The 26,405-nt window shown below is 40.2% G+C and overlaps 1 protein-coding gene across 2 annotated transcripts in view; it reads right to left on the reverse strand.

Annotated features, from left to right (window-relative positions):
- Nucleotides 1-8,462: 8,462 nt before the first annotated feature.
- The window catches only part of ppp1r16b (protein phosphatase 1, regulatory subunit 16B), a 93,611-nt gene continuing 75,668 nt past the window's right edge, over nucleotides 8,463-26,405 (reverse strand). For both annotated transcript variants that reach the window (XM_061043259.1, XM_061043260.1), the window contains exons 6-11: nucleotides 20,504-20,628; nucleotides 14,822-14,947; nucleotides 14,522-14,597; nucleotides 13,322-13,451; nucleotides 12,760-12,907; nucleotides 8,463-11,917 (exon numbers count right to left, since the gene is read on the reverse strand). In XM_061043259.1, the coding sequence (XP_060899242.1) occupies nucleotides 11,453-11,917; nucleotides 12,760-12,907; nucleotides 13,322-13,451; nucleotides 14,522-14,597; nucleotides 14,822-14,947; nucleotides 20,504-20,628 (1,070 nt within the window). In that variant the 3' untranslated portion in view covers nucleotides 8,463-11,452. The remainder of the gene's footprint in view (nucleotides 11,918-12,759; nucleotides 12,908-13,321; nucleotides 13,452-14,521; nucleotides 14,598-14,821; nucleotides 14,948-20,503; nucleotides 20,629-26,405) is intronic.

Genomic DNA, 26,405 nt, shown 5'->3' on the forward strand with positions numbered 1-26,405 from the left:
CAGGGCATCACTCAAAGCCTGTAACCTATCCCGGTTAATGCATGTCAACAGTCACTCTATTGTCAATTAGGCTACAGCCTCAACTCACTTAGAAATCCCATGATACTTTTATAACAAGCAAGCCTAGACCGTTCATTATTTTATATTGTATATTTTAGGACCAATATTTATCCACTAATGAGCAACCTAATGAACCTGAGTCATTGTTTTGACCTTCAAGATCTGCAGAGGAGGAAGGAGGTCAAAGTTGCACGGGCATTACAAGAAATTAAAATTAAACAAACAAGTCAAATCATGGCATACCATGAACAAAAAAAAAAAAAAAAGATGGACACCAATAATTAATAACAAAACAACCCAATTGCCAGTGCTTCATGCAATGCACAGTAGAGAACAGAATAGTTTTCATTGTTGGCCGGTGTTTCGTTGGATGTTACTGTGTGTTGTGAGGAGATAAGCCTGAACAACCAACAGAAAGAAACGATATCCAAAAGTTTTGAACTTTTAGCATGAGCTTCCATAACTGACCATATGTCAAGGTCAGACACATTGCAACTGTGTAGCATGCATTATTTATTGCATTACTTGTTGATTTCACATTTCTACTAGTTAAAGAGCTGTTGAGATAATAACTCAGAAGAAGTACTAACACATGATAAATGTTTGGAAGTTGTAGCACTGTTCTCAAAAAAGTAAGATGTACCTCAAATGTTCTTATAAAGTAGTTAAAAGTGCTCTGAAATCACTATAATACTCATACATTAACAAGGCACTACTGTTGCATTCTCAGGTCAAGCTGCCTGCAGTTGAACTAATTTAAATATGTCAAAATACTGTTGAATAATTAATTGAAAAATTTAGCATTATAATGAGTTAATCTTTATTTTATTTGTAAAATCTGATTTTAAATAATGAAATAACTTTATCTGGATAATGAAGCTGGATGTAGAATAGCATAAAATGGAAGAAGTCAAGCACTGTTTATAAAAGTGTACTCAGGTTCTGTACTTGTGTAGTTATGCATATTTTTTCTTCTTTGTGTGTTTTATATAAATTTCATGAGCATATTTAGTGTAGAAAACCAAACAGACGAGTTAACAAAAGCCTACCCCAAAAAGGAAGTGGTTGGAAAACACAAAATGGGAAATTTTGTTCCTTCTCCTCCTCAATATGAGAGAGAGCAACATCATTCCTCAAAACTCACAGCTCAGCATTCCCTCACTTATAAAAAAAAAAAGTCTGTGGTTGTTTTGGCAGCATGTGATGAACATGATCTGCTTTCAGATGCACAAGAGTAATTCTTTTCGTTGACATTTACATCTTTTCCTCAAGTACAGAAATGCATAATGTGACTTCCTGGACCTCTCTGGCTGTAAGTGGTTGGTTTGGTTTAACTTCGTGGTTCAGCAGCCAATAGGCAGAGGCAGGAAGGACATCAGAAAAGTGTGTACACCTGAGTTAATCACGTCTCATCTTATTTATGTGGCTTCCACTTTAACATATCTCTCTCCTCGCTCCAGGCCCGGTATAGATCAAAATGACTTAGGGTGCATTTGAAATTTAAAGGGGGTGGAGCTACAGTGACCGGCAACAGCAGTGAAAAATATCATATTATGGGTCCTGGCGTCTTGCATGTGGTCTCCAGTGGTCACAACACTACACCAATCCATACATTGCACGCATGGCTGATTTATCCAACTTGCATGATTATGAATGTTTTAACTTTAGTTCACAATAAATAAACTTCCTTTAAACCTTGTTTCACATGTGATACCCTTCGTTGTCACCGACTTTGAGCCAGTTCGTGACTATAAACACAGTCAGGGTAAGAAGTCAGAGAGAGAAGAGAGCAGTGAGAGTTAGGAGATGTGAGATAAAGACGAGGGTGGATGTTTGGCAGGAAGCCACAAAAAAAAAAAACGTCCCACAGTCAACACAGCAGCAGAGACTCTGACATTTACCCAAAGATCACCGTGTGGGCTGATTTGAAATAGCTGCTCGGTTTAATCCCTGTTTATATTTTTGGGTTTGATTTAAAAAACTAATTTTCTTAGTTCAGAATTAAACATTACTCTACCACTGGGGGAGATACTGAAAGTGAATGTTTTAAAATTGTTGAATGTTGTCTGTGAATATACTACAGCAACTAAAGGCAGCCAAGTCCATCATAAAAAATAATTGGAACAAATTCAGGTACAATCCAATATTCATGATACAGCATGAACCAGAGAAGAACACATTCATGTTGGAGCAGATCCAGAGTCACCTTCTGAACAAGTTAGCAATAGCTTGAGTCAAAACAATAGACTGTAATCATTAATGGACAAAGCCTGACTGACGTCACCCATATGTTACTGCAGAGGCCTTTGAGTCCCGTTAATGGTGGTCGACAAGCCTCTTGACAAATGGTTAGATTATCAGCTAACAACTGTTCTCTTTCATAAAATCAAAACAGACGGGTTATCAAAAAAAATCGAGGCATGAGCTAATCAGACCAATTTCCTTTTTTGTACTATACTGTAAACATGTTCCTTTCTGCTGTAAAAATATGCTTTTTTGAATGGGTGTGTCTGTGACTTCCGGCGCTTTTGCAGCCAGCCTTAAGTGGACACTCAACAAACTGCAGGATTTTGCACTCTCAGCATCAGCTTCATATTTCAACCACGGAAGTTGCCTCTTGGTCAGAGCCAGGACCAAGGCCTTGGCAGCAGTCTGTGCTCTCTGAGTGTCTCTCTGTTTTGTTGTGTTTGCTCTTCTGTTGCTTGCCATGTGAAACCCCTTCTACAAAGGGAAAGAAAATGGAGTCAAACATTTAGACTTCTTGGTTAAACTTAGCCAAATCAGGCTTACGATCGAAAGTGTTGCAGGTGTTAACATTAAATTATTAAATCATGCTTCAAAACATATTAACATGTTACGTTTAAACATAATATATAGTAACTGAAAAGCTCTTGAAAAAGCAATTGTACAAATGTTGGTTTCATGATGATGGTTAAAATATTGAGACGGTAAAAATCATATATTTACCAGTTTTTCTATACATTTATTTTGTCAAAAAATATGAACATTCAACAACTTGTGATTGATAATGAATCTCGGTTGAACTGCTTTTTGTCTGTTGACTCTACCAGGTGTCAGAAGTAGGCCATGTAACCTAGAGTTTTCTTTATACTACATTTAGCTGCATGCTGCATTTGGTGGTTACTCGCACATAGTGAGCTGTAAAGTTGGACATTTGCTTGTGATATATGCTATTATGCTGGATCATAGAGATTCTAAAAGGGTTGGCCCACTATATTGAAAACAAATTTCCATTCAGTAAAGAAGTTTTGATTTTAAAGTAGCAGAAACACAGCTGTAACATGGAGAACAGTCGTCATCACAGAAGTGCTGTGTTGACAGGCTGTTGGCTGACAGATTCCGTCACCTCAGCTGTTTTCATAAATGCACTCCTGAAAATTGACAACCTGCCCCTGAAATCTTCCTGAGTTCCTTATTGACACATGTCCCTCACAGCCGCAGCGTACATACACAGTATGTTCATGACAACTTTAACATCATGTTGATCTTTGATTCATCAGTTTTTAATCAATCAGTCAATCAGTCTTTATTTTTATAGGGCCAATTCATAACAAATATTATCTCAAGACACTTTACAAAAAGCTGGTAAGTCCTTACTCTTTGTTATATGATGTTACAAAAAAAAGCAGGTAAAAGACCTTACTCTTTGTTATATTATCCATATAAAGATCAAACATTAATCCATCATGAGCACAAAGCAACATCTGGCAAAGTGACAGTGGCAAGAAAAAACTTCCTTTAAGAGGCAGAAACCTCGAGCAGAACCAGATTCATGATGAACAGCCGTCTGACAAACTGTGCTGGGCTTGAAAAATGGGATAGAGGGAGATGCGGGAAGATGGATAGGGACAAACAAAGCAGCAACAACAACAATGGATCATTTAAAGCTGCAATGTCAGTAATAATGGTAAAAGTATATGTATTAGCAGTAACAGCTAAGTATGTTAATTATAGAGGTTGAAGTATGTTTCCAGTGTTATTTTCCATCAGGTCTTTAACTGCTGTTAGTTTTGGTAGTGTGATGTAAGGATCAGCTGCACCCTGACTCAGCAGCAGGCCGTGTAGCTAAGAGTGAATGATGCAGAGAGAGGAAGACATCCTGAGAACCACACACACAGCGTCGGTTATGTATTTAGCACATTTTACAGGTCGACACGTTCTGTTGCAGGAAGAGAGGAAGTGTCACAGCCCTGTGTCATACTCAGAAAACCAGTTTCTCAGGTTTGTCCACACAACTTTTAATCCATGTTTGTTCAAAATGTAATTGTTTAGAGTCAGGGCCAGTTGTTGCGTGTGGTGACTCCATCAGGATCATATATAATAATACATAAATATATGATACTATAAATAAATTAACTATGTTTTTGAGGTAGTGGTGATGTACTCTTGTGGCCAAAATATAACAACAAACGCATTACAGTGTTACGGTTAGTACAAATTCTGGACCCAAAAGCACAACTCAGATAGGCAGGATCAAGTTGATAACAAAAAGGTTTATTCCAAAAAGTGACTCAAAAGGTGCAAGGAGGAGGGGGTAGTACGAGGTTCCCAGTGGCAATGTCCGTGATCCCAGAGTGGTGTCCAAAAAAGCACAGGTGAGATGAAGCAAAAAACACGAACAGCAATCTGGCGCAAGGCAGAGAAGAAAAACGGGGTTAGCTACATAGATATCACAATGAGCACTAGAATCCAGAGAAGCCAAGAGAGTACAGTACCATGCGAGCAGGTGACACAATGGCTGTTTTCGAAACCGCGTACTACATACTACTATCTAAATCAGTATGCAGTATATACTGTATACTGAGTGCAACAGTAGTATGTAGTATGACAGCCAGTCGTCGGTTATTTTGCAGTATGCTTGGCACGGTTAAACTGGTCTTACTCAGTTGTGAATAATTTGTAGTAATAGAGCAAGCGAAGCACCCTGTAATTGCAGCTGCTTGTCCAGCTGTGACACATACACTGTACAGTCTACAAAGCAGGACAATACGAGGTGGTAAAAACATATAAATATATGAACATGTCATATTTGTTATTGGTTCATAATGTGGCCAGATATTCAGTCACCGCCACCGACGAGTTCAAACAGCTGCGCTCCGGCATTTTGATCTCTGACCTGGCACTTTGCATTGTGGGAAACAGTACGCGAGGTAGACTGGTCCGATGCATACTGTACATTTTTCCCGAATCAGTATGACATCCTGGTATTTTTGGCATACTGCGGATCTCGCAGTTGTTCGCATACTGCATACTGCATACTGCATTTTGGCCAAATCAGTATGTACTAGTAGTATAGTATGCGGTTTCGAAAACAGCCAATCTGGCGCCGAGGTGAAGCAGAAGGAAGTCTTTGTAGTCGAGATCCTGATGACCAACTAGCTGCACCTGGCGCCGCCTGAGAACATGAACCCCGCCCACCAAACTCACACAGACAGGGGAGAGACACATGAGGATTAAACAGACAGGGAATGACAAACAACACAACAAAAGGGGAAGGAAGGGCTGCCATGATGTGAATCATGACATATAGTGCTAATTGATACTTTGAGACCCTTTGCACACCAGTCCCTGATACCATTTTTTGGGGGGAGTTTTGTGCAATCTTGATGTAAGTTTAAACTTGTATCTGCACTAAACAAGAACTGAACATGAATGAACATGAATGAATGCATTTTTTAGCTGCTACAAGAACTATACTTCTGTTGCCTTGCCACTTGTGTCGCTTAAAATAACTAACATTTGATAACACTTTGAATACATTCCTCAGCATTCAGTCAAAATGTCAGTAGCTGTTGAACTGACATTAGAGTAAGTAAATCACTTGTCTGAATGGAAATCATCCAGTGGATATACTTTTATCACAGTTAGGACAGACAGACATCGACTCGCCCCTCTCACACATCGTAAATTCAGGTCAAACAGGACACTGACGCTATGTTAAGTCCAGCAGATCCTGGGAACCGGGCACAGGTTCTGACCCACTGAGCCATCCCTCCATCTGTCCACTCTATTGAGCAGCTTTTCTATTCGTCTTCAGACACGCTGGCAAGATAGTCAATAGCTGTGGCTTCTTTACAACGCAATGCTTTCAGTCCTGCCATCTTGCCTTCATTTGCATGCCGTCTTTATTTCACCCCCTGCCTTCCATCCCTCCATCACTGTCTAAAAAAACTCCTGGCACTGGTTGATTGTCCTACTTTATCCTCCTCTCTCCCCCTGACTGCTCCTCATTGCCTCCCATCAGCATCCCTCCATTTTTGTGTTTTGCATGGTGGTCAGTTTGTGTCTGTATGCTCTCCCTGGCACTGGTCCACTTCACCCTTCACTGAAGAGGACTGAAGGACTGGGACCAGAGCCAGCTGGCCTACACTCAGTGTAGCTCAGGCACAATAGTAAAGTCAGGCTATGCAGAGGAGGTTGATGCAGGCCTGATCATGTGCTTTCAGCTCCATTGTCCTCCGCTCTGTCTATATGCTTTAGACATCCTGACTGTGCACAGAGGGGGATTCACATTAAAGAGGGGTTACTCCTTAAGTTTGCTCATGAAGCTGAGACACGAAACAGTAACCTAATGTAGATGTTTGTTGAGTGAGGTCATGATTGTACTTTTGGTGTGCTCTTTGAATCTCTGTGTCAACAAATAGTTTGGGCGAGCTGTTTTATGAAAGTGCTGGGTTATTTGAGTACTGATAAGCTTCTCCATAAAAGACAGGCAACTATATCAGAGCCAAATGGTCAGCCCCATAAAACAAACGGCAATGAAAGAGAAGATTGAAGAGACTGAGCAAACAGCCAGTGGCTTCTGGTTTTCCCTGAGAATAATGTGAAAGCAGAGGGGGTACAGTATTTTAACAAAGTTAGAAAAAGGAAAAGTCAGGTCCAAATGTCCCCAAAATGTAGCTCAGAATCAACTTTGTGAAACATCCTACTTTTACAAGACTGTCTGCTTTCCTTGTCTCTCTTACCCAACTGCTTTCATCTGAGCAATGACCGCTGGGCAGCCTGAAGAAAAACACTGACCTCACTGACCCTGCAGACAGTGAATGAGAGGAAGGAGTTCAGAAAGAGAGAGCAGCAGGAAATAAAAACAGAGAATCATTGAAGGAAGCAATTGATGCCGGGCCAAGACCCTGACAGCTGTGTGTTGAAGGACGGTCCAGCCTCTGCCTTTCAGAACAGAGAGGAACTGTAGATGTAGGACAGAGAAAGCAGACATCTCAGGGTGAAATAAAACGTAAGCGACCTTCATATGGCTGCTGATGATGCTCATGTTAACTCTTTGGTACCCTTTTTCCTTAGTTTAAGTAACGAACCGGCTGAATTATGCAAAGAAAAAAACATTGGACTGGAACTCCTTGTTGTGCTCATCTGACATGACCAATGAACCACAGAGTTGGTACACATCCTTAAAAACTAGTTTAAGAGATGAAGTTATCCTTAACTCAAAAGTATTCTTTAAATAGGAGGTGATACACATTGTTGAGCCTGACTGACATCCAGGTTGCTATTGTCAAAACTTTATCATAAGGTGGCGCCTCCCAAATAACACCCTGCTTTGTTTCTGTACTGTATCTTCTTGTTTGGAGGACAGATGGACACCAATGTCATCAAGAAAATTAAAGCACTAAATTATTTCTTTGTACGCAATAGGGGGGAGCAATCAGAGGCGCTGCTTGTCAACAGGCAAGGCAGCCAACTGCTTGGGGCCCCAGACCAGTAGGGGGCCCCTGAGGGATCACAAACTTAAACCCAAGCAGTAGCCTAAAATGTGCAAATTTTGCAATGACAGAAGGAAACCTCCCTAAGGGGGCCCCATTTGACAGCACTTACTCTTGTTGTCCTGCTAAACTTTGCATGTATTATTGCTGTGAAAACCAGTTTGTCAATGAAAGTCAACAAAGAAAAATGAAGAGGAATTAGCTGTCTGTAGGAGGAAAAAAGAGAGAGGAGTAAGCGTTGGCTGGCAGACATGATGGTCATTAACGCTGGTTGGAGGGCCCCAACAGACTCTAGAATCGCCCGCTGGAGCAAGATTTGAATGGTATATGATGTAGGTCAATCATTCAAGAAGGAGCCTCTTTCTGACTTTCTTGGACTTCTTTTTGCAACCAAATTGAGTCGCCCCCTGCTGGTCATTAGAGTGATTGCAGGTTTAAGACACGTCCATATTAGCTTCATCTTTCTTCACCAGAAGGCTGCGTCCACTTGTTTAATCCAATCTCTGTGTTATCCAATAAAGAGTAAAAAATCAAGCGTTTAAACAATCAAACTCAATGACAAGAATTTCTGAATTATGTTAAAGCATGTAGAGTATAGTCTTATTGTAACAAATTCATCAAACCTGCAAACAAAAATGATTTACTAACTCAGAGGAGACAATATAAAATTCTCAAAATATACAATTTATTCAAAATATGTTAATGCAACCATCAATATATTCCAGTAATTACAAAATCAGTAGTTTTTTGTCTTTTTAACACCATATCCTTATAGTCAGCAAGGCTTGCAGACAAACAAAAGCTTTGATCTGTTTATAGCATGAAAACACAGGGTACTTTTCAACAGGTGACGTTGAGCTAATACTGACCAGGTAGTAGTTAAGAATTAATACCTAATGTTATTCATTAGTAAGAAGGCAGAATTTCAATTGGCTTGATTGCAGCGGCCAGGACTCACATGAACTTGGGTAACCTCAATGAATTTCAGGTAACTCGAAACGAGATGATGTCACTAACTTCTTAATACTTCTTAAAATAAAGAAGGAACCAGAAATAGGGGAAATAGAAATCTCTTTAACTGTGACTTAATATTGAGTTGAGTAACAAAATTAACAGCAACATTTTCACAACGGACCTCTGCAGAAATTTCCACAAAAATATGCAACCTCGGAAACAGAAGCGGAGGAGGGGGATTATGATCCTGACACCTGGATGCATCAATTTACTGATATACTTTAGACTGCTGGAATACTTATAGAGTCTACACAGAATCACAGTTTCCCCTCAACAACGTCACGTCTACTAACACGGTTCGTTGTGTTGGTCAAGTTCCTCAACAGTATCAACACAGACATGTAAATGCAGTTCATGGGAACAGATAAAGGGGATACTGATACAAACAGATTTACAAACACACCTGTACAAATATTTGACACTGTACAGTCAATGATGTGGGGATAAAGTGGTCGTTGCATTGTGGGTAATCACATGTTTAAAAGAAACACAAATGATCTCTACACTGGGAGAGAAAGCCTTTCCCCAAAGGCTTTGAATGTCCTTCAAAGTTATTTTTGAAATCATGGAAGACTCTTTGGCACTCACAAGGAGACTGAAGAAACTGTTTGAAAAAATGAGTTCAACTTTGTAGGGAAAATGCATTTTCACTTGCAGAGCGTTAGATGAGGAGATTGACACAACAAGCGGATCCGTCAGTTAAAAATACTTAATGGAACAGAGCCATTGTTAATATTTGAAGTGTCCACAGTATGTTATTATGTTATAAATAGCTGGTTTAATCTGTACTAACAACAGACATCTTACAGCAGGGTATGTGCCAAATGGGTTGCCAGGTAACCAGTGCAGAGTCCAGGAAGTAATTGAAGATGCAATGAAATAAGTTGATGATGCAAAGAAGAAAAAAAGTTTGTGATGTGTTCTGCAGGGTTTTTGACTTTGGGCAGCTCCAGGATACTCTCTTTATGCTAAGCTAAGCTAAGCTAACCAGCTACGGGCTCCATTTACATAGTTAGCATATAGGCAATAGAGTAGCATCAATCATCTCATGTAACACCAAGCAAGAGAGCAAATAGCATATTTCCCAAAATGTTTTTAAAAAAAACATTTTAATTCAGCAGAGAAGCTAATTCTGGTCCTTATTTCGGGTAATGGTAAGTCTATATTTCCTGTTGAACTCATGATGCATTCAGGGTCACAATGCTATGGGCTCACTACAACCAAATGTGTTAGCAAGCATAGAGTCTCATACTATACTTACAGTTCATTACATAACATTTACAATTTCTGTTAAAGAGACAAATACAGTGACTGGAAGAAGATAGAGCCACACAATGGCCACCAAAAAAAACAAACGAAAAATAATACATAAACAAATAACACTGTTATTTGTAGTGACACAGATCTGAATAACCATCCCAGCAGGATGGTTATTTTGTGTGATTTCATAACATGTACATTAAGCTGACAGTAACCTTTATCTACTTCATCTGTTGAACGTTTGATTCTCGCTGTCAGAAGGTGCTTCGCTGGAAGTCTCCCCAGCTCTTCTTATATTGCATTCACTCTCTCCACACACCATCCAAATAATAAATACACTCAACTTTAGGAACCATCATATGTTTTTTTAGCTTTTTTTTTACCATATTACATTAATTTCATAAATAAAGAAATGATCATTGTAACCATGTTTTGCTTAAATTATCTTAACAAGAGAGCAACATTATGCATCAAATGATCTGTCAGTTCAGCTCTGAAATGAGAGGACGGTGAGGTGACGTATTATACTAACTCACTACTTCTATCTTTCCTGTCATCTCTCGCTGTACAAGTACACTTCCTGAATATTATAATACTGTTCATGACGTTCCTTCCCTTTGCTTATGCAGGCAGCATTTCAACATGAAAAGAGACGTCACTCCTCTCCTGTTGCTTCGTTTCGTTGTCGCTGACATGATGAATAAAACAAACAAACATCTGGACCCTTGTGATATTGCATTCCTGCTCTTCTGAAAACAATGAGAAATGTGGCTTAAAAGCAGAACAATGTGGTTTGACAAAAAACGTGAGTTTGTCTTGCAGAAAAATCTTGTTTAATTACATGATAACCATCCTTATGTGGGGTAATAAGACTCTTCCGTCATCAGTCCTGAAGGCAGATCATGCTTCTTGTACCTTGAGACCTTTTTGCTGCTCTCTTTATCACAAATTCTTCACTGTTTCTGGGTAAAAAGTTTTAAAAAACTGTCCACATCTCGATTCTTGAAGGTGCACAGAGAGAGCAGAGTAACAGCTTCTCGCACTCTTTCTATCCATTTGGCATTTCTTACAGGGAGGCTCCTTATATGAAAAGGAATTTTAATCCAGGAGTCATCTTAAAGGAAAAAAGTGGCACTGCTCCATTTCTTTCTTCTCCTCTGCTACATTGAAACATGCCTGCATTTGGGGAGAGGGTCATTTGATTCTGTGTCTTCTTCAGGCCGACCATCGGCGCCAGGAGAAGTTAGAAGAAGGGGACGAGGGGACACTCAAAGATAGGAAAACACCCCCTTTTCCTTCCTTCCTCCTCACAGCATCGTCCTTGTTTCCTTCCTCTCTGTGCAAACACTTCCTGTTCTGTCTAACAGTCACATGACCAGCTATGAAATGCAGCAGCAGGTCCGCATCTTCGGAGGCTCCTCTTCTATTGGCTGTTTCAGTTTCAGCAGGGGCGGGTCGCCGCTGGCAGGCGTGTAGTAAACTGCGCTGCCATTGGAGGAGACCAGCGGCATGCGGGGGTCATCTGAGTTGATTTTGGCATCAGAGAAGGAGTCTGTGGAGCCATTCCCTAAGTGACCATTGAACAGCGGGTGATTCAATAGTTTGGCGGCGGACCTCTGTTTCTTGAGCTCTGACAGAGTCTGAGCGCGCTCCCTAGGCAAGGCTTCCTCCTGAGTGGAGACGACCCCGGACTTATCGGCCGATGGCGTGTTGCCATTGGATGGCTGCTGTGGCGGCACGGACGTCGTCGTGGAGATGAGGCCGTTCTGTTTGCCGTTGCCGTCTTTGAGGATGGTGGGCAGCATGGGCTTGTCCAGCAGCTCCACAGCTACAGCCGGCTTGACCTGCAGGACATCAACAATGATTACTTTAACCCCCTTCTCTTTAGGATGTTTAAATAACCAAAGACAGACTCTGTACCAAGAGGATCACACTTCTTCTGGTGGCAAGAATATTTAACAAAATATTTTACTGCAACTGTTACAGGGAGTCATAGTTCATTGTAATCAACAGTTTCTTACCTGAAAAAAGAATTGAATTTTACAAAAGCCTCCACAGTCCTACTTGTCAGAGCTTGGTGTATTACGTTTCAAGTGTTTTTATAATCAGTCAATAATTGCCTAACTTTGCTGCAGTCAGTCTGTGGAAGCTTAATAGAGCTGCCGCTGACACTCCTGACTTCATAAGAGCGAGACAGTACTTAAAGTTAAAAGTGTGAGGGTTGTCTTTCCTCTACTGGCAGAATATAACTAAGAGACTGCGCTGCATTCGTATGTGCTGGCTCCACTGTTTGTCAAAGATTCTGTGTGAATTATTTTTCCGTTGTGGTTTCCTACTGTTTGACTTTCTTTCAGGTACTGTTTTTTTTAAATCTCAAACACGCCTACAGCAGAATGTGACATTTAGACTCCTGATGTGTGATGTGTGGGGGAGATGATTATATGCCGAACATTAAACACCTTTCTGCCTGTGCTAAAATGATCTCAGAGTCGTGTCAGGTCTCATAGCATGCGGGTACAGTTGAAAAAAAACATCAAAGGGAGGATGACTTCACAAATGTAATGTATATGTAGGGTTGTCATAACAACAGGATTTTAAACTTGGATACTAGTTTGACACCTTAATATGCTTCCCTTATCTTATGTAGAACACAAGCACCAAGAATAAATGAAACCTGAGTACTTACATTCACCACCTGGTGATTCTCCTGATCTGACTCCTTCTCTTTCTCGTACTCCTCCTCCCTCCCTCCCCTCCACACGATGGCCTCCGTCTCGTACTCTTTACGGCACAGGTTGTGTCTGTCCGACAGGCTGGCTCTCCGCACCACTTTTCTGTTGACCCAGGAAAACAAATAAATTAAAGCATAATCTAAGCACATTAACACTTTATATGACACACATTTCTAGATTATACTAAATGAAAATACATATGGACACATTTGAAATGAATGAACAATGATCTGCTCATGTATTCGCTCTTACAGAGTTTAAAGAGTGCAGATTAACAAAAAAAACATACACAATACAAAACTATACATAAACCAGAAGCCAGATTACATAACACACAATAACTCCCTTCACTGATAAATCATTCTGTGAGACTGATATTCTGCCCTTTTAAATTAAATTAAGGGGTAGCCATCGGTACTCTGCATATTTTTTGTTTAAAAAACAAACAAACAGAAAAACAAACCATTAATACCACGTGTAGTAGCAGGTGTAACACCAGCAGAGGTCAGCACTTACCCGCGGCTCCCTGCACTGGATGTTCGCCTGCATAGTGAGGTCTTGTGTTTGAGCTGTGACTTCATGATGATGTCATGTTTGTGTTTCAGGTCAAGCAGGATGGCTCTGAACTCCTCATCCTCACACAGATCTGAAGATGAGGAGGGTGAAAGCAGAACATATCAGCATGTATTACTTTCAAATGTAAACAGGCATATTGTTTGAATTTATTTATTTTAATAGGGACAATGCAATTTAACATAATTTCAATACAAAGCATGAAACTGATGTGCTGCATAAAGAGTATATAGCTGTTGCTAATTTCCAACTCGTGTCCCCAGTTGGGCCTTTGTGTAAACAACAGATTAAAATGTACAACATTCAGTTACATAAAACCCCATAACACGATATGAGGATACATTAAAATACATATACAACAATACAAATGCTATAAACCAGTTTAAAATAAAGTTTGAAGATATTAATTAAAAGTGGGTACAGCTCTGGCTTGCTTTGAGCCAGCATTTCACCTGTTTTGTAAAAGATTTTAAGTCGGACATTAATTTTATTTCAGGTGGTAAGGTGTTCCAGAGTTTGCAGCCTTTGATGGAGAAGGCTGATTGACCAAACGTAGATCTACGATGTTGTACGCTACAGTCTCCAGTCACAGTGCTTCTCGTTACCCTGTTTCCGTCCTGTTTTCGAACATATCTGGAGAGAGGTTCAGGGGCCAGATTGTTGATACATTTAAAAACAAGTTTGAGGAAACATAAGTGCATGAAGCTCTCAAAACTGAGTAGATTGTGTTTTTTCAGTATGTGACAGTGATGCCACCGGACAGGTTTTTTGTCCATTATTTTCAGGGCCTGGTTGTATAGTGATGAGAGGTAAGAGATAATAATAAAAAAAACAGATATATTTATATTTGTATTTTTGTAATTCCAGTCTCTCATTCTTACTATTAACTTCAGCTTAGGTTGTAAAAGATCAAAAATATAAAATCTATAGCAACTAGCAGTGCAAATGGCCCAGGATAGTTTCAAGTTGTGGGTTTGTTCTGTTTAAATGATGATTTAAATTCTGTTTAGGTAAATCTAAAACTTGCAATGACTGAGCAAGCTGGAAATGAGACCCTGCTGGGACAAGACATGTTGTTTTCTCAGCCCCCCACCAGGTGTATTGATAAGTGTGAGACTGAGGAGTGTCGAGGTGTTAATGTACCAATGGGGGTCTCCTCTAGGAAGGTCTTGGCATTGAGACTGGCTCCATGAGACACCAGCAGCTCTGCCACATGCATCTGAAACAAAACAGCAGCAAATGATATAAAGGGTTAGGAAACCTTAATGTGAGTGTGAGTGTGTGTGTGTGTGTGTGTGTGTGTGTGTGTGTGTGTGTGTGTGTGTGTGTGTGTGTGTGTGTGTGTGTGTGTGTGTGTGTGTGTGTGTGTGTGTGTGTGTGTGTGTGTGTGTGTGTGTGTGTGTTTTTTTATGTCTTTCCTGTTTCCTGTTGTGTTCACCTTACCTGACCCCAGCAGGCTGCAGCATGAAGAGGCTGCCATCCATCCGTATCTCTCAGGTCCATGCGAGCCCCCCCCTCCAGCAGCAGCTCTGCAGCCTGGACGTAGCCGTTTGCTGCAGAAATGTGGAGCTGCAAGGACAGAGCAGGAACAAGGATTAGGCTACATTTCTCCAGAGCTCAAAATCTGCTGTAGACATGCTCTATGCATAAAAGAGAGGGTGGATTTTACTCTAACGTTACAATTCAGACGTCAAATTATACTTTAAAATGTCCATATAATAAGGACATCATGCTGCACCTGCAAAAATATACTTTAGATAAACCCTTGTGTCCATGTTTGGCACATTCATTCATGGATGTTTCCGCCACAACATTGTTAAATACTCTGCAGGTTGATGAGATGCTGGACTCTGCTGGAACAGTAAATTAATACTGAGTAACTGCCATTAAAAGATATAAAGTGATCCTGCTGGCCTGAGATAATCCGCTCTGCAGGTCACAGACTCACATGTACTGTATAAGGAAACAATTACACAAGGAGCTGATCAGATTAAACCACTGCAAATCTTTCTTTTTATCATATCTAGTCTATCAGATTATTAACTCTTAGTCTTAACCTCATTACTTGTTTGTGCTCAAAGTCTATATTTGGTATGAAGCAGAACAACAGAAGTGAATCTGATCATATTAAAGTCTGTTACAGACATTCAAGTCTTTCTCTTATAATTCAAGTTCTGTTTTGGAATCCACACAAGGACATTTACATTTTCACTTGTTCACACAGATACGTCTTTGAACCACTTGTATGTCAGCACATCATATTATCTGCATCTCCCTATATCCCACTTTCCAAACCCCGCACAGTTTGGGCAGATGGCTGTTCAACATGAGTCTGGTTCTGCTCATTCATCATTTGATTGCTGTGTCAATAACCTCAAACTGATCACAAAGTAAAGATAAGGCGGTTGGAAATGTTTGAAGTTTTAGCAATACTTTCGTCAACATTTCGTAAACATTAGTAGGCTAGTGAACAAACTTTTTTATATACCCTCATGGTGGCACTACAGCAGAAGTCAGGAGGTTTATTCATTTACTTGTTGAGATATTTCTGTCTGGACCAAAGTGGAGAAATGAGGGCTAAGCTGCAAGCATCACAAATGCCAAAAACCACAAGTTTCATAATGTCTGGATTGTGTCACCATGTTATGGTTTCCTCTGGGCGATTCAGTTTCCTCTCGCAATATCACTGGCAGCCTGACTGAGAAGTATGCTGGGATAAGCTCTCTCTGCCTTATACAGTTTTTGGCTAAAAACATGCCCGGTAGGTGTAGTGGAAAAGTAGAACTGTAAGTAAGGAGGTCTGAGGTCTGGGGTTTGGGTCTTACATGCACTTCTGAAAATTTCTACAAGATTTCAGGACAGGCTGCCCCTGAAACCTTCCTGAGTTGCCTGATCAAATATGCACCTCCCAGCGGGAGAGTTTCCTTTTTAAGACGGGGAGGAGATCTCAGGAGGCAGCACAGAGCCCGACCCTTTGATGACATTTTTTTTTTAAACCTTTTTTTCCAATGCTATATCCTACTGAATACATTTACAGTCTAAAGAAATGTGAGGTTAAGAGCATACTTGCTAGCAGTAAAGAGGATTAAGCACTCTTATAACATTCAAGACGATCACACCAGTCTCTCACCAGTGGCGTCATCACCAAACCACATCTCAGAGCCCTGGCAGGTCTACTCTCCAACGCACAGGACTGGTATATTATGGCCAAACTGGGCAAGCAACTTAATGTTCTGGTAGACATCACAGCAACATCATTGTGACCAGACATCGTCATCTTGTCAGAGGCCTCGATAGGATTGATAGGCCCTGGGAAGACTACATAGAGGAGGCTTTTGAAAGCTAGCTTGCCAAATACCAGGGTCTTTTATGAGGAATGAAACAGGGGTGGCAGAACACTGCCATCCAGTGGAAGTATAGGCTACAGAAGCTTTGCAGGCCGCTCTCTCCACTGGCTATCCAAACTGCTGGGAAATGAGAGGGCTGCTTAAGAGAACAGCCATTAGGATTGCAATAGAAGCAGCAGATAAAGCCTCCAGGTGGCTGTGGATAGAGAGGGGGGGGGATCCATGGCCTAGCGATGCCAACCCTGGCTGGGTCACCTTGGTGAGGGTGTTTGATGTTTTTTTAGAGACCTGAAACATCCAGGGAACCCAGGAAACATCGCCTGATGATGCGTCCCACCTTTTTGCTTGTATCTCTTTTGTCCAATTTCTTGCAGTTTGTCACACCAAAACACTATATGTTATAATTCCTTATTTTCTCTCTCCCTGTTGAAGTGCTGGATTGTTTGTTTGCACTACAGTTTGATCAGCAACTACAAGAGATCATAATCTGTGCTCCTGGCTGCACATCAAAACTGGAACTCAGATTGTATTTGAGCAGAAAACAAAAGATTAGCTTTACATAACTTCCTACCAGTTCCAGGTCTCTTCTTCTCGTCTCTGCCAGCAGTTTTAATAAGGCATGCTCCAGTTTGCTTCATCATGCTCGAATAGAGATTATCGGGACGCATAGCGCAGAGAAACAAGCAGCTCAATCAGACAATCTGTGGTAAGACTTTAAAGCTTAACAGGTTATTTTGGGCTACTACCATGTAATGTCCCCTGGCTATTTTGATCCAGTGATCTGTCCCTGTGTTTCTACCGCAAAGCTAAATCCCTGATAACATAATAAAGACTTCATTAAGGCATCTTTGCTTGAGAAATTTTACGCAGATGATTACTTGACTTCAAAATAATCAGGTCACTGGCCTAAAAACAAAACAAATTCACTAACCACTTAAGCTGGGGCTATTTCCCAAAAAATTAAAAAACGAATAATCCACACAGAAGCATGGGGCACAAAGTACTTAAATATCATCTACATATATGCCTGGGTCATTTTCTCATACACTTCTGATAAAACAAGAGGGATGAAAGCAGCCCCCAAACCAAGAACGTGATTGACCCATTGATTTGAAATGAAACTGTTTGCCAGTTTATCATGTTTGCATGTCGAAAAAAGGCATCAATAATTTAGTGCATCTAAGTCTGAAAGCAGATCACCATGTACACCAAGTATTGATTAACTATTGTTCTAGTGTGAGTCTAATTCAGGTTCATGAAATAATATGCAGAGGCCCGTAGCCCCTACGCAGTAACTTTGGTACACAGATGCACAGGGTTAGCACACAGGAAGTACCAGCATGACAAGAAGGTGATGAAGGTTGTGAGTGTGTGCAGTAGCTGGTAGCAGAAGGGGCCACAGGCTTGTAGTGCTGGATGATGTCAGCATCAAGCATATACAGCTATAGTAGATGAGGCCAAGATGAACAACATCTGCACTGCGCAAAGATTGTTTAACTCAGTCAGAAGGCACATGTAAGTTGTAGCATTGTAATGTTTACATTTTGCTTTTTAGCAGTCTCAAAGCAGCTTCTTGCAGAAATAACTTGTGGCATAGCCACATTTCGGTGGTTTGAACTCTGTTGAATTTGAAATGTCAACCAACAGCCTGTTTTTCAACTTCATTATTAACTTTTATCTGTAAGCAGTCACTGTTAACTCTCTCACCTGCTCAACCACTTCCTGTCTACGCACTGCTGTAGACAAGTAACCACAGGATGAGGGGAGACTTGATCTGGCGTTCAGGTTCATGTGGGACCAGCCCCCGGTTTCTTGATAGACCATTACTCATAAAAAACACGGATAATTTCATATCAAATGTTTTGATTCTTGGTACCATGGTGTTTTGGTGCAAAAATGATTAATTCCTGGATCATAATGTTGTAAGTCTTTTGTTAATATTCCAATCTGAAGCTTTCGGCTACTTGTTGTTAATTGTGTTTTATTTCAGAAAGCTACAACTTTCCTCAAACACAAGTTATGAAACCACTAAAAGAAACTTCAGGTAAATTTCCAATCTGATTTTTAAATTGTTTTTTACATATCGTTGTAATTTTTGTTTTTGTTATTATGGGTCTCTATTTCTTCTTATTTCTAAGCCAAGTTGATTTTAGTTATGAATCCTAAAATAATAGATCATTTTGCCTCAGACGGATCCACACTCTGTGCAGTGTTGTGCATCCATATGTATTATTAAAGATCTTTTTCAATCCCTCTTCACATAGTTTTTAAGTATGACTGCAGGTGTATTTAGTGCTCAGCAACAGATCACTTTTATATCTGCAGAGCATTATGAAATCACACAGCTGATTATCCTTTAAGAAGACCATAAAGAGTTTGTTAATGCTTGATTAGCTTTCAAGATTTTATAGCCTCATAAAGCAGACTTAGATGAGCACACACGATCATTAAAAGGTGGATCTACAATCATTAAAATCCTCTAAATATGTACAAACTATTCCCTTATTTTCCTCTCACCGAATGCCTCATAATAAGAGGTGTGAGCATTTCTGCTGCTTTGTGTCACAGTAAACACAACATAACAACCTTAATCCCTTACAGAATCAGCCGGCCTGGAGGCAGAAATGATGGAGTAACCCAGCCGTACTTCAAGCTGTGTAGTTTTTAAACCATGTTTTTTGGTCTGATAATAAACTGATGAAAGTTTATGACTAATGATGTCATGCATGCATCAGTGAACAAAACTGCACAAATCTCAGTCAAAACAAGCAGCTAGTTTTTTTCACCTCTGAATTCAGTGATGTCAACATGTTGCTACCCACGTAGGTTTCCTGTTTTACCTTTTTCAATAAACACTTTCAGCTAGATTTTGTTTTTGTAATTATTCATAGTACCAGTATCCTAAAGGTCACATATCATACTCCTTTTAGAGTTTAAATAAGCTCCCTAAAACAAGTCTTTGAAGTTTCTTGTTAAAAATCCTCTCTGATCCTTTATTTAAGCATGTCTATAAACCCCTCTATTTCAGCCCTGCTCAGAACAGGCTGTTTATGTGTCTGTAGCTTTAAATGTAAATGAGCTGTGTCTGACCACGCCCCTCTCTGGAAGGGGAGGTTGCTTGGGCTTTCTTGCTCCATGCCCTATTGTTTACTGTGGAAACACAGACTCAGGGGGCAGAACCAACACCTAGCTGTGGGAGTGTCACCCACCTTGGGGAGGGGTTACTGCCCTTTGTGATGTCACAAAGGGAAAATCGGCCTGTTTGAGCACATTTTCTGAAAAGTGGAGCAGGTAAAAGACGGAGAGGATGGACTTTTGTCATAATTGGGAGGTTGGTAGAAAGGCTAGGGACACATATTAGTGTGAGAAAAAAATGACAAAGTGGATTTTGGATAATATGTGACCTTGTATTGGTTGGTACTGGTAGCTTTGTATTGGAGGAAGTAGAAGAAAAGCAACACCAAGACTAAGTCCTGCAGCGGCTGCAAAGTAAAAGCAAAAACCAAGTTTGACAAGGAAACTTTGACTTTAAATGAATCATCAGGATAGGGTGAGTTTGTATTTTATATAACAGTATGTACTTTTCTTTTTAGCAAACTCAACTGTTTTTATGTTTTTTTGTGATGTTTTGCCAGTTTTCTAGAAATCCCGAGCCTATAGGAGAGGAACGTTTGTGATTCAGCAAAACTTTCAAGTGTCTGATTTATAAAAAAGAAAAAAACATTCAGTCATCTTATTTTAGATTAAAATTTGTAATTCTTTTTTAAATTTGTCTTACCAGTGTTGCTCCTTGAGAGTCCTGCTGGTTGACCTCTTCTCCCTGTCTCAGCAGTTCCTGAATGTCTCCCAGCATCTTCCTCTCTGTCGATGCTCGTGTCTCGTTGATCATCTCCTGAGTGATGCCTGTCAATCAAATGCACAAGCAGAACCAACGCGTTAATCTTGAGGGAAACAATTTATATGTGATCTGACACATTATAAGGGAAAGATAGGCAGCTTAAATATAGTGAAGCATGGATCTTTTACATAAACCTTTGCATGAATCTTTTAGGGAGAAAAAGCTTCCTTTTTGATACCGACAGCAACATTTTTTAGAATAATGTTGGAGGTTTATTTATTTTTTTAAGCAATGGTCCATGGAGTCCTAAAAATAAAAACACCTTCTCTGTTTGTATTGAGAAGTTCAAGGAAAGCAGCAACAAACATATTGCACCTAGTTATAAAGGGTACCAGTGACTCATCTAGTCCCAAAATTAGACAATAGTAATCTATAAAAGCAAAAAAATAGTTTAAATGGTAATGGACAAGACAGTCTTCTCCATGCATAATTCTACCTTTTTACTCTCTCTTTGCAGACTGAACAGCTTTGTATGTCTACGCTGAGGCTCAGGTGAGTCTGTCTGTCACAACCTCTCTAAATTCCTCTTTTAATCCAACACCTTACTGTCAGGCACAAACTCAACCTGCGACCAATACACTCCACTTCTTCTCTCGTAGCTCAGCAGGAACACTTTATTTTGCAGCACTGTCAGACCTGTCACTTCTCTATTATAATGTCTGTGTGAGACTAAATATGGGAGTGACTCTAAGGACGAACAAGGCCTCAAACTACCCCTGCTGTACATGTTGAAACGATTGCCTTCTTTGTCCTTCATATTAAAGCGGTTGTCGGTAGTAGAGCACATAATACTGAATCTTGACACTTTCAATCAACATAACAAGTAGATGTACACTAGCCTCACCTGACTGTGCATGCATTAACGTCTGTATTTCAGCCCTGCTACCTTTCTCGTCTCATAAATTGAACCTGTGTGAGTGAATCTATTCACCCAGCCAACACTGCAGCCTCCAGATCATTTCAAAGTCCTGTTTCAATGTCCCCGTCTTGTTTTGGCCATGGCCCACACCGACAGGTGACGGCCTTAGGTTTTAAAGGAGGTGATAAAAAATGTTGCAAAGAAACACTGTTTTTCCCCCTCTCTCACTCTGTATTCACAATCACAGCCAGAGGTTGTTTGAAGACACAGGAATCAGGACGATGGCAGTTCTCTTTGTCTGCTTTAATGAAGTGAAGCCCCTCCAGCTTCTGTTTTCCTCTGCGTGTGTTTTCTGTTGTTTTCGCTGAAAGCATTAGTCTCTGTGGTTCTGATGCCTCACATGTTGCATGCCTTGTTTCTGTCAAATTCTGATTCGGCAACATCGATGCCCCAAAGCTAAACAATGTCCTAAAGGATTAATGAATGTGAAATAGAGCAAATATTCCTAATTTTTCCAAGCTACCACAAATTAAGTAAAAAAAAAAAACAGAACAAAAGATATCAATAAATCTTTACATTAATAAAGAGACAACGGTTATTCTTAAGCTGAGATTCCTTCTCTTCATGACCTGCTAAAGAGAAAGCACTGGCCTACGATAACCACTTTAGTAAAGCTGAGTTGAATAATGACCAAAATTAAATACAAATTTCAAGACACAAGGCTGCTTATCGGCACGTTGGCAGTTCTCAGGAAGTGAACTGGCATCTCTCCAGCGATCAGTCCAAAATGTCCAAACCAGGAACCAGTGACCCTCTGGTTTCTAACCCAAGTCCAAACAGACTGAGCCACTTCTGCCCCCACATCAATCATGTTCCTGGGAGTTTTGTTGATTGACAGTTGTCCTGTCTAATAGATTTAGCATCACAATAAGGCACAAATGTAATTTGGTTGCAATCTTCCATTTTCAGCCAATGATGATGTCAGTCCAAAACAAAACAACACTGATTTGACAATAATTGAGACCTTTGCTATCTGTCAAATTTAAATGAGTGCAAACAATAATTACTTGTTTTTGTTCCACTCAACCGATTGCCTGAACAATTAATTCACATAGTCATTTATAAAGAATGTCAACTCTTCATCAAGCATACTTCAAGCAAACTACGAGCCAAGACGACAAATGCTTTCTTTTGCATTCCTCCTAATTGTAATTATTTTCCCCTCCATCAGTGGGGGTAAAAATTACATTCTCTTATTTTGCTCTGTGTGCACTGGGTCTGACTCGCCCGCATTCCCGGCTCTGTTTCAACAGTTCAATCCCTGCTAGAGTTCCTCTTTATCACTGCAGCTCATTACACACGAACCGGGCTCTACAGGGGAGGATCAAGGAAGAGTCGAGATCAGTCGATGCTGCATATGAGGTGCTGTGTGTGTGCGTGTGCGTGTGTGTGGGTGTGTGTGTGTGTGTGTGAGAGGGAGAGAGATAGAAAAAAAGATTTTGTGCCAATCCCTGCAGTGTCTCTAAAGACACAAGTGTCATCCAGCAGTACAGAGCTGGAAACATTACGGCGCAATTAGCAGCACCACGCTCCCTTTGATCGGCTTAATAATCATTCTGCTCACCTACAGTACCGCTGTCTGCAGTCTGCTGCTCCAGAGACACTATTGTACACTGAGAACATCATTTTTGTCTGTCTGTGCTTTCTCTCCCCACGTCCCTCATCATCTTTGTTCATGTGGGTTTGTCATATTGTCTCACATCCAGGATAACACCCACACAACGAGGTGTCAGGTGTCTATTTGCACTTCCAAAATCTTTAACCCTGAACTTGTTTATGATAGAGCACATATTATAACAGGTGTTGTTTGACCTTTAATTACCAGAGGAAATGAGCACTCGTGATTCTCTCCAGCAACACCCTGCCTGCCTCCACACAGCTCCCCCTGTTAATCACTGAGCAGCTCCACTGAAGCATTTGGGATGTAGGATAAAGTCGAAGGGCACCTTGAGCAAGACGAAGTGAAATATTTCAACCCGTTTTCTGCTTTTTCTAGCCTTTAGATATCCTAATTGGACAGTTCCTCTTATTTTTGCGTTTAAAAGAACCTTTGTGGAGAGCAGATCTCAGTGAGATTTGTTAGAACAGTGAAAAATGGTCTTACAGCTGAAGTTAGTGCTAGTTGGTATTTTTTTAAACAATCTAACAATATAGTTTATGTAATTTTTCCGGTTTGAACAACATTTAATCCCAACTTTTAAGCCTCCACAAGACAAACGTCATGACTCATGGCTCACATACAAAGAGCAACCTATTACAGGTTTGAAGACAGCAGAAACGATGGCTGAAATCAGAAGAAGAAAAAGAAGTTGGAGGGGGGGCTATTGGAAATCATCTGCAAAATAAACAAGTTAATAGAGCGTATCCAATCACCATGCTTGTTTATTTTAACAGGAGTTTAAAGGTGTTTTTGTGTTCAAAAGCAATTATCTTCAATTCTGTTGAATCAATCACAAAGGGCTGTGTTTCTAATGCCAGGTACGATTGAGCTTATTTAGAGACAAATGAAAGAAATGCAGATCAATCGTGGGAATAAAAAAGGCTTTCTATGCATTTAGCTAACAGCTAATGCAGGTAGTTAGCTTCTGTTTGTACTTTCAGTCCGCCTCAGACACAAGCTATAGAAATGTTAAACTCAAGTTTATTTTAAAGGCTTTAAACTGCTGGTCCTGAAACACATTGTTTAGCATATCAGGTCCTGATTTGATCCGTCTGGCAAATTGGGATGGCAAGAGCAAAGTCTGAATAAAACTGTTATAAGTCAAAAGTTAATATCTGATAATTTTTTCTTGTAAAAATAACGAGATCGATACTTCTAGCAGGTTAGCTTAGCTTTGCATAAAAACCAGGAAATGTGACAGCTAGCCTTGCTCTTTTCAAACATAACAATATTTGCTTGCTAGCTTAAATTCTATGCTTTGTGAATGGAATTGACGATTCAGCACTTTCAATGAGGCTTCAACACCGACTATTTCATGACTTATCTTTTTTTGAACTGTCAGCCGCAGACTGCCAAATTAACTGTCAACATAACCCAGTAAAACTAAAAATGGAAGTTTCTGACTCATTCGTCTCATCTGACGCTCAACCAGAAAGAGCAATGAGCATGTTTACCAAAACGTTGAGCTGTCTTTTCAAGAATCCACATTTCAGAAGCAAATCTTGGCTTTCATACTTCAGTATTTAACTCAAAGCCCCCGCAGACACAGATTTCACTGCTTTGTTGCCAACTGTGTGCTCACACGTCCGCCTCTAGATGTAACTGTTAGTCCAAACCGAAAACAAAACATTGACAGGAGCTGATGCCGAGAAGGTTTAGTGCGATTCAGTTCCAGTGTAAAAAAAAGCTGTGTGTCACACTGACGCTCTTTGTGTCAGTGTCTCTTTCTATCACACAAAGATGGAAATGCACACACCTCTAACCCGCAGCGGGAGTCCCCTCTTCTTCTTCACTGATGTGCATTTGTGAGCCTGTCATCGCTGATCTCTTGAACTCTTTCTAATAGTTCACATCACACAGACAAACTGATATGATTCAGCAATACATGCTATATTCCAATCTGTATAGGTACTGAGAGTACTGTGAATATCTCAGAGCTCCCTGAAGTGTCAATCCTAAAACTGAGACACAGAGAGCTTCCTGAGGTCACAACCCTGCTGCCATCTTCCTCAGCAATTTATTCTTGTGGTTCACATAGTTTTAACTCTGCAGGAAGCTACAATCACTCTCTAACGCTGCTGCAGAGGTTAAAGAACCTTAAAACTGCACGCCAAGGTGGGGAAGGAGCCAAGTGACGAGCCAGAGTGTGCGGACTGGATTAAACTGTGTCTTTTATCCTGTCTAATGTAAGCTGCATTTGTAGCAAGTCCGGCTAATTAGCTTACAATCTACTGGAGCCACCCGGCATGACAAAGCAGGCACTTGATTGAGGAACGGTATTTGGGTAACAGGGTTACAGCAGAAACAACCTGTTCCCGTCCGTAAAATCCACTGCGTCATATTCGTGTTCTGTTTAGAAGCAGGACCTGGGTGCTATAAGAGTTTAACCTAATGTTGGCGGCTAGCTCTGGACCTTATTGAATATCTGGAAGTTTATATACAGATGAACAAGTCAGCGTCATGTTTGGCTTAAGAATGACTTTATCTTCATCCTAAAAGGTTTTTTCAAGTCATAAAAAACATGTTACTAACAGCTAACTATTTAAGCTAAGCACTCATTCATCACCTTTATTAAAATTAATTATTAGTCTGATCCTCCCCTTGTATAACAGGGATAAATCAAGTATAACTATTTAGCTCTACACAGTATTTTAAGGAAGAATGCTTTTATTTTTCAACATGTCTTTTACAAGGAACATCAACTTGTAAGGATTTTTAACTTTTAGAGTCATGTACGTAGCAGTTAAGTATTATTTTAGCCTCATTGTTTTAGAAATGACATGGTGGTAGTTTACTTAGCCAGCTGGCTCTTGGGCATAAAACCTGTCAGTAACAAATGTTAAAATATAGAATAATTAATGCTGGAAATGCAAAGCCTGCTTTTTTTTAAAATACTTGCCTGAATTACAGGACATAAACTATATTTTAAATATTCCTGAGGGTTTTGAGAGGTGAACCTGCCACTGCTGTCATAGAACAGCACAATGGTGCTTCTTTTAAAAGGTGCATGTTGTTCTCCTGCTCCCATCGTATTCCAGTATATGACTCAGAAATATTTTGTACAAGAACTGTGAAACTAGCGTTAAAAGAATAGCTGTATAATTCAAATAGAAACTGTCATAATCTGAAATAAGGTAGATACAGCACATTCCCTACAATAACATGATTTCTGTACATGGAGCAGCTACAGTACATTATCTACT

This window comes from Labrus mixtus, chromosome 7 (genome assembly GCF_963584025.1).
Source record: "Labrus mixtus chromosome 7, fLabMix1.1, whole genome shotgun sequence".
Classification (NCBI taxonomy): Eukaryota; Metazoa; Chordata; class Actinopteri; order Labriformes; family Labridae; genus Labrus; species Labrus mixtus.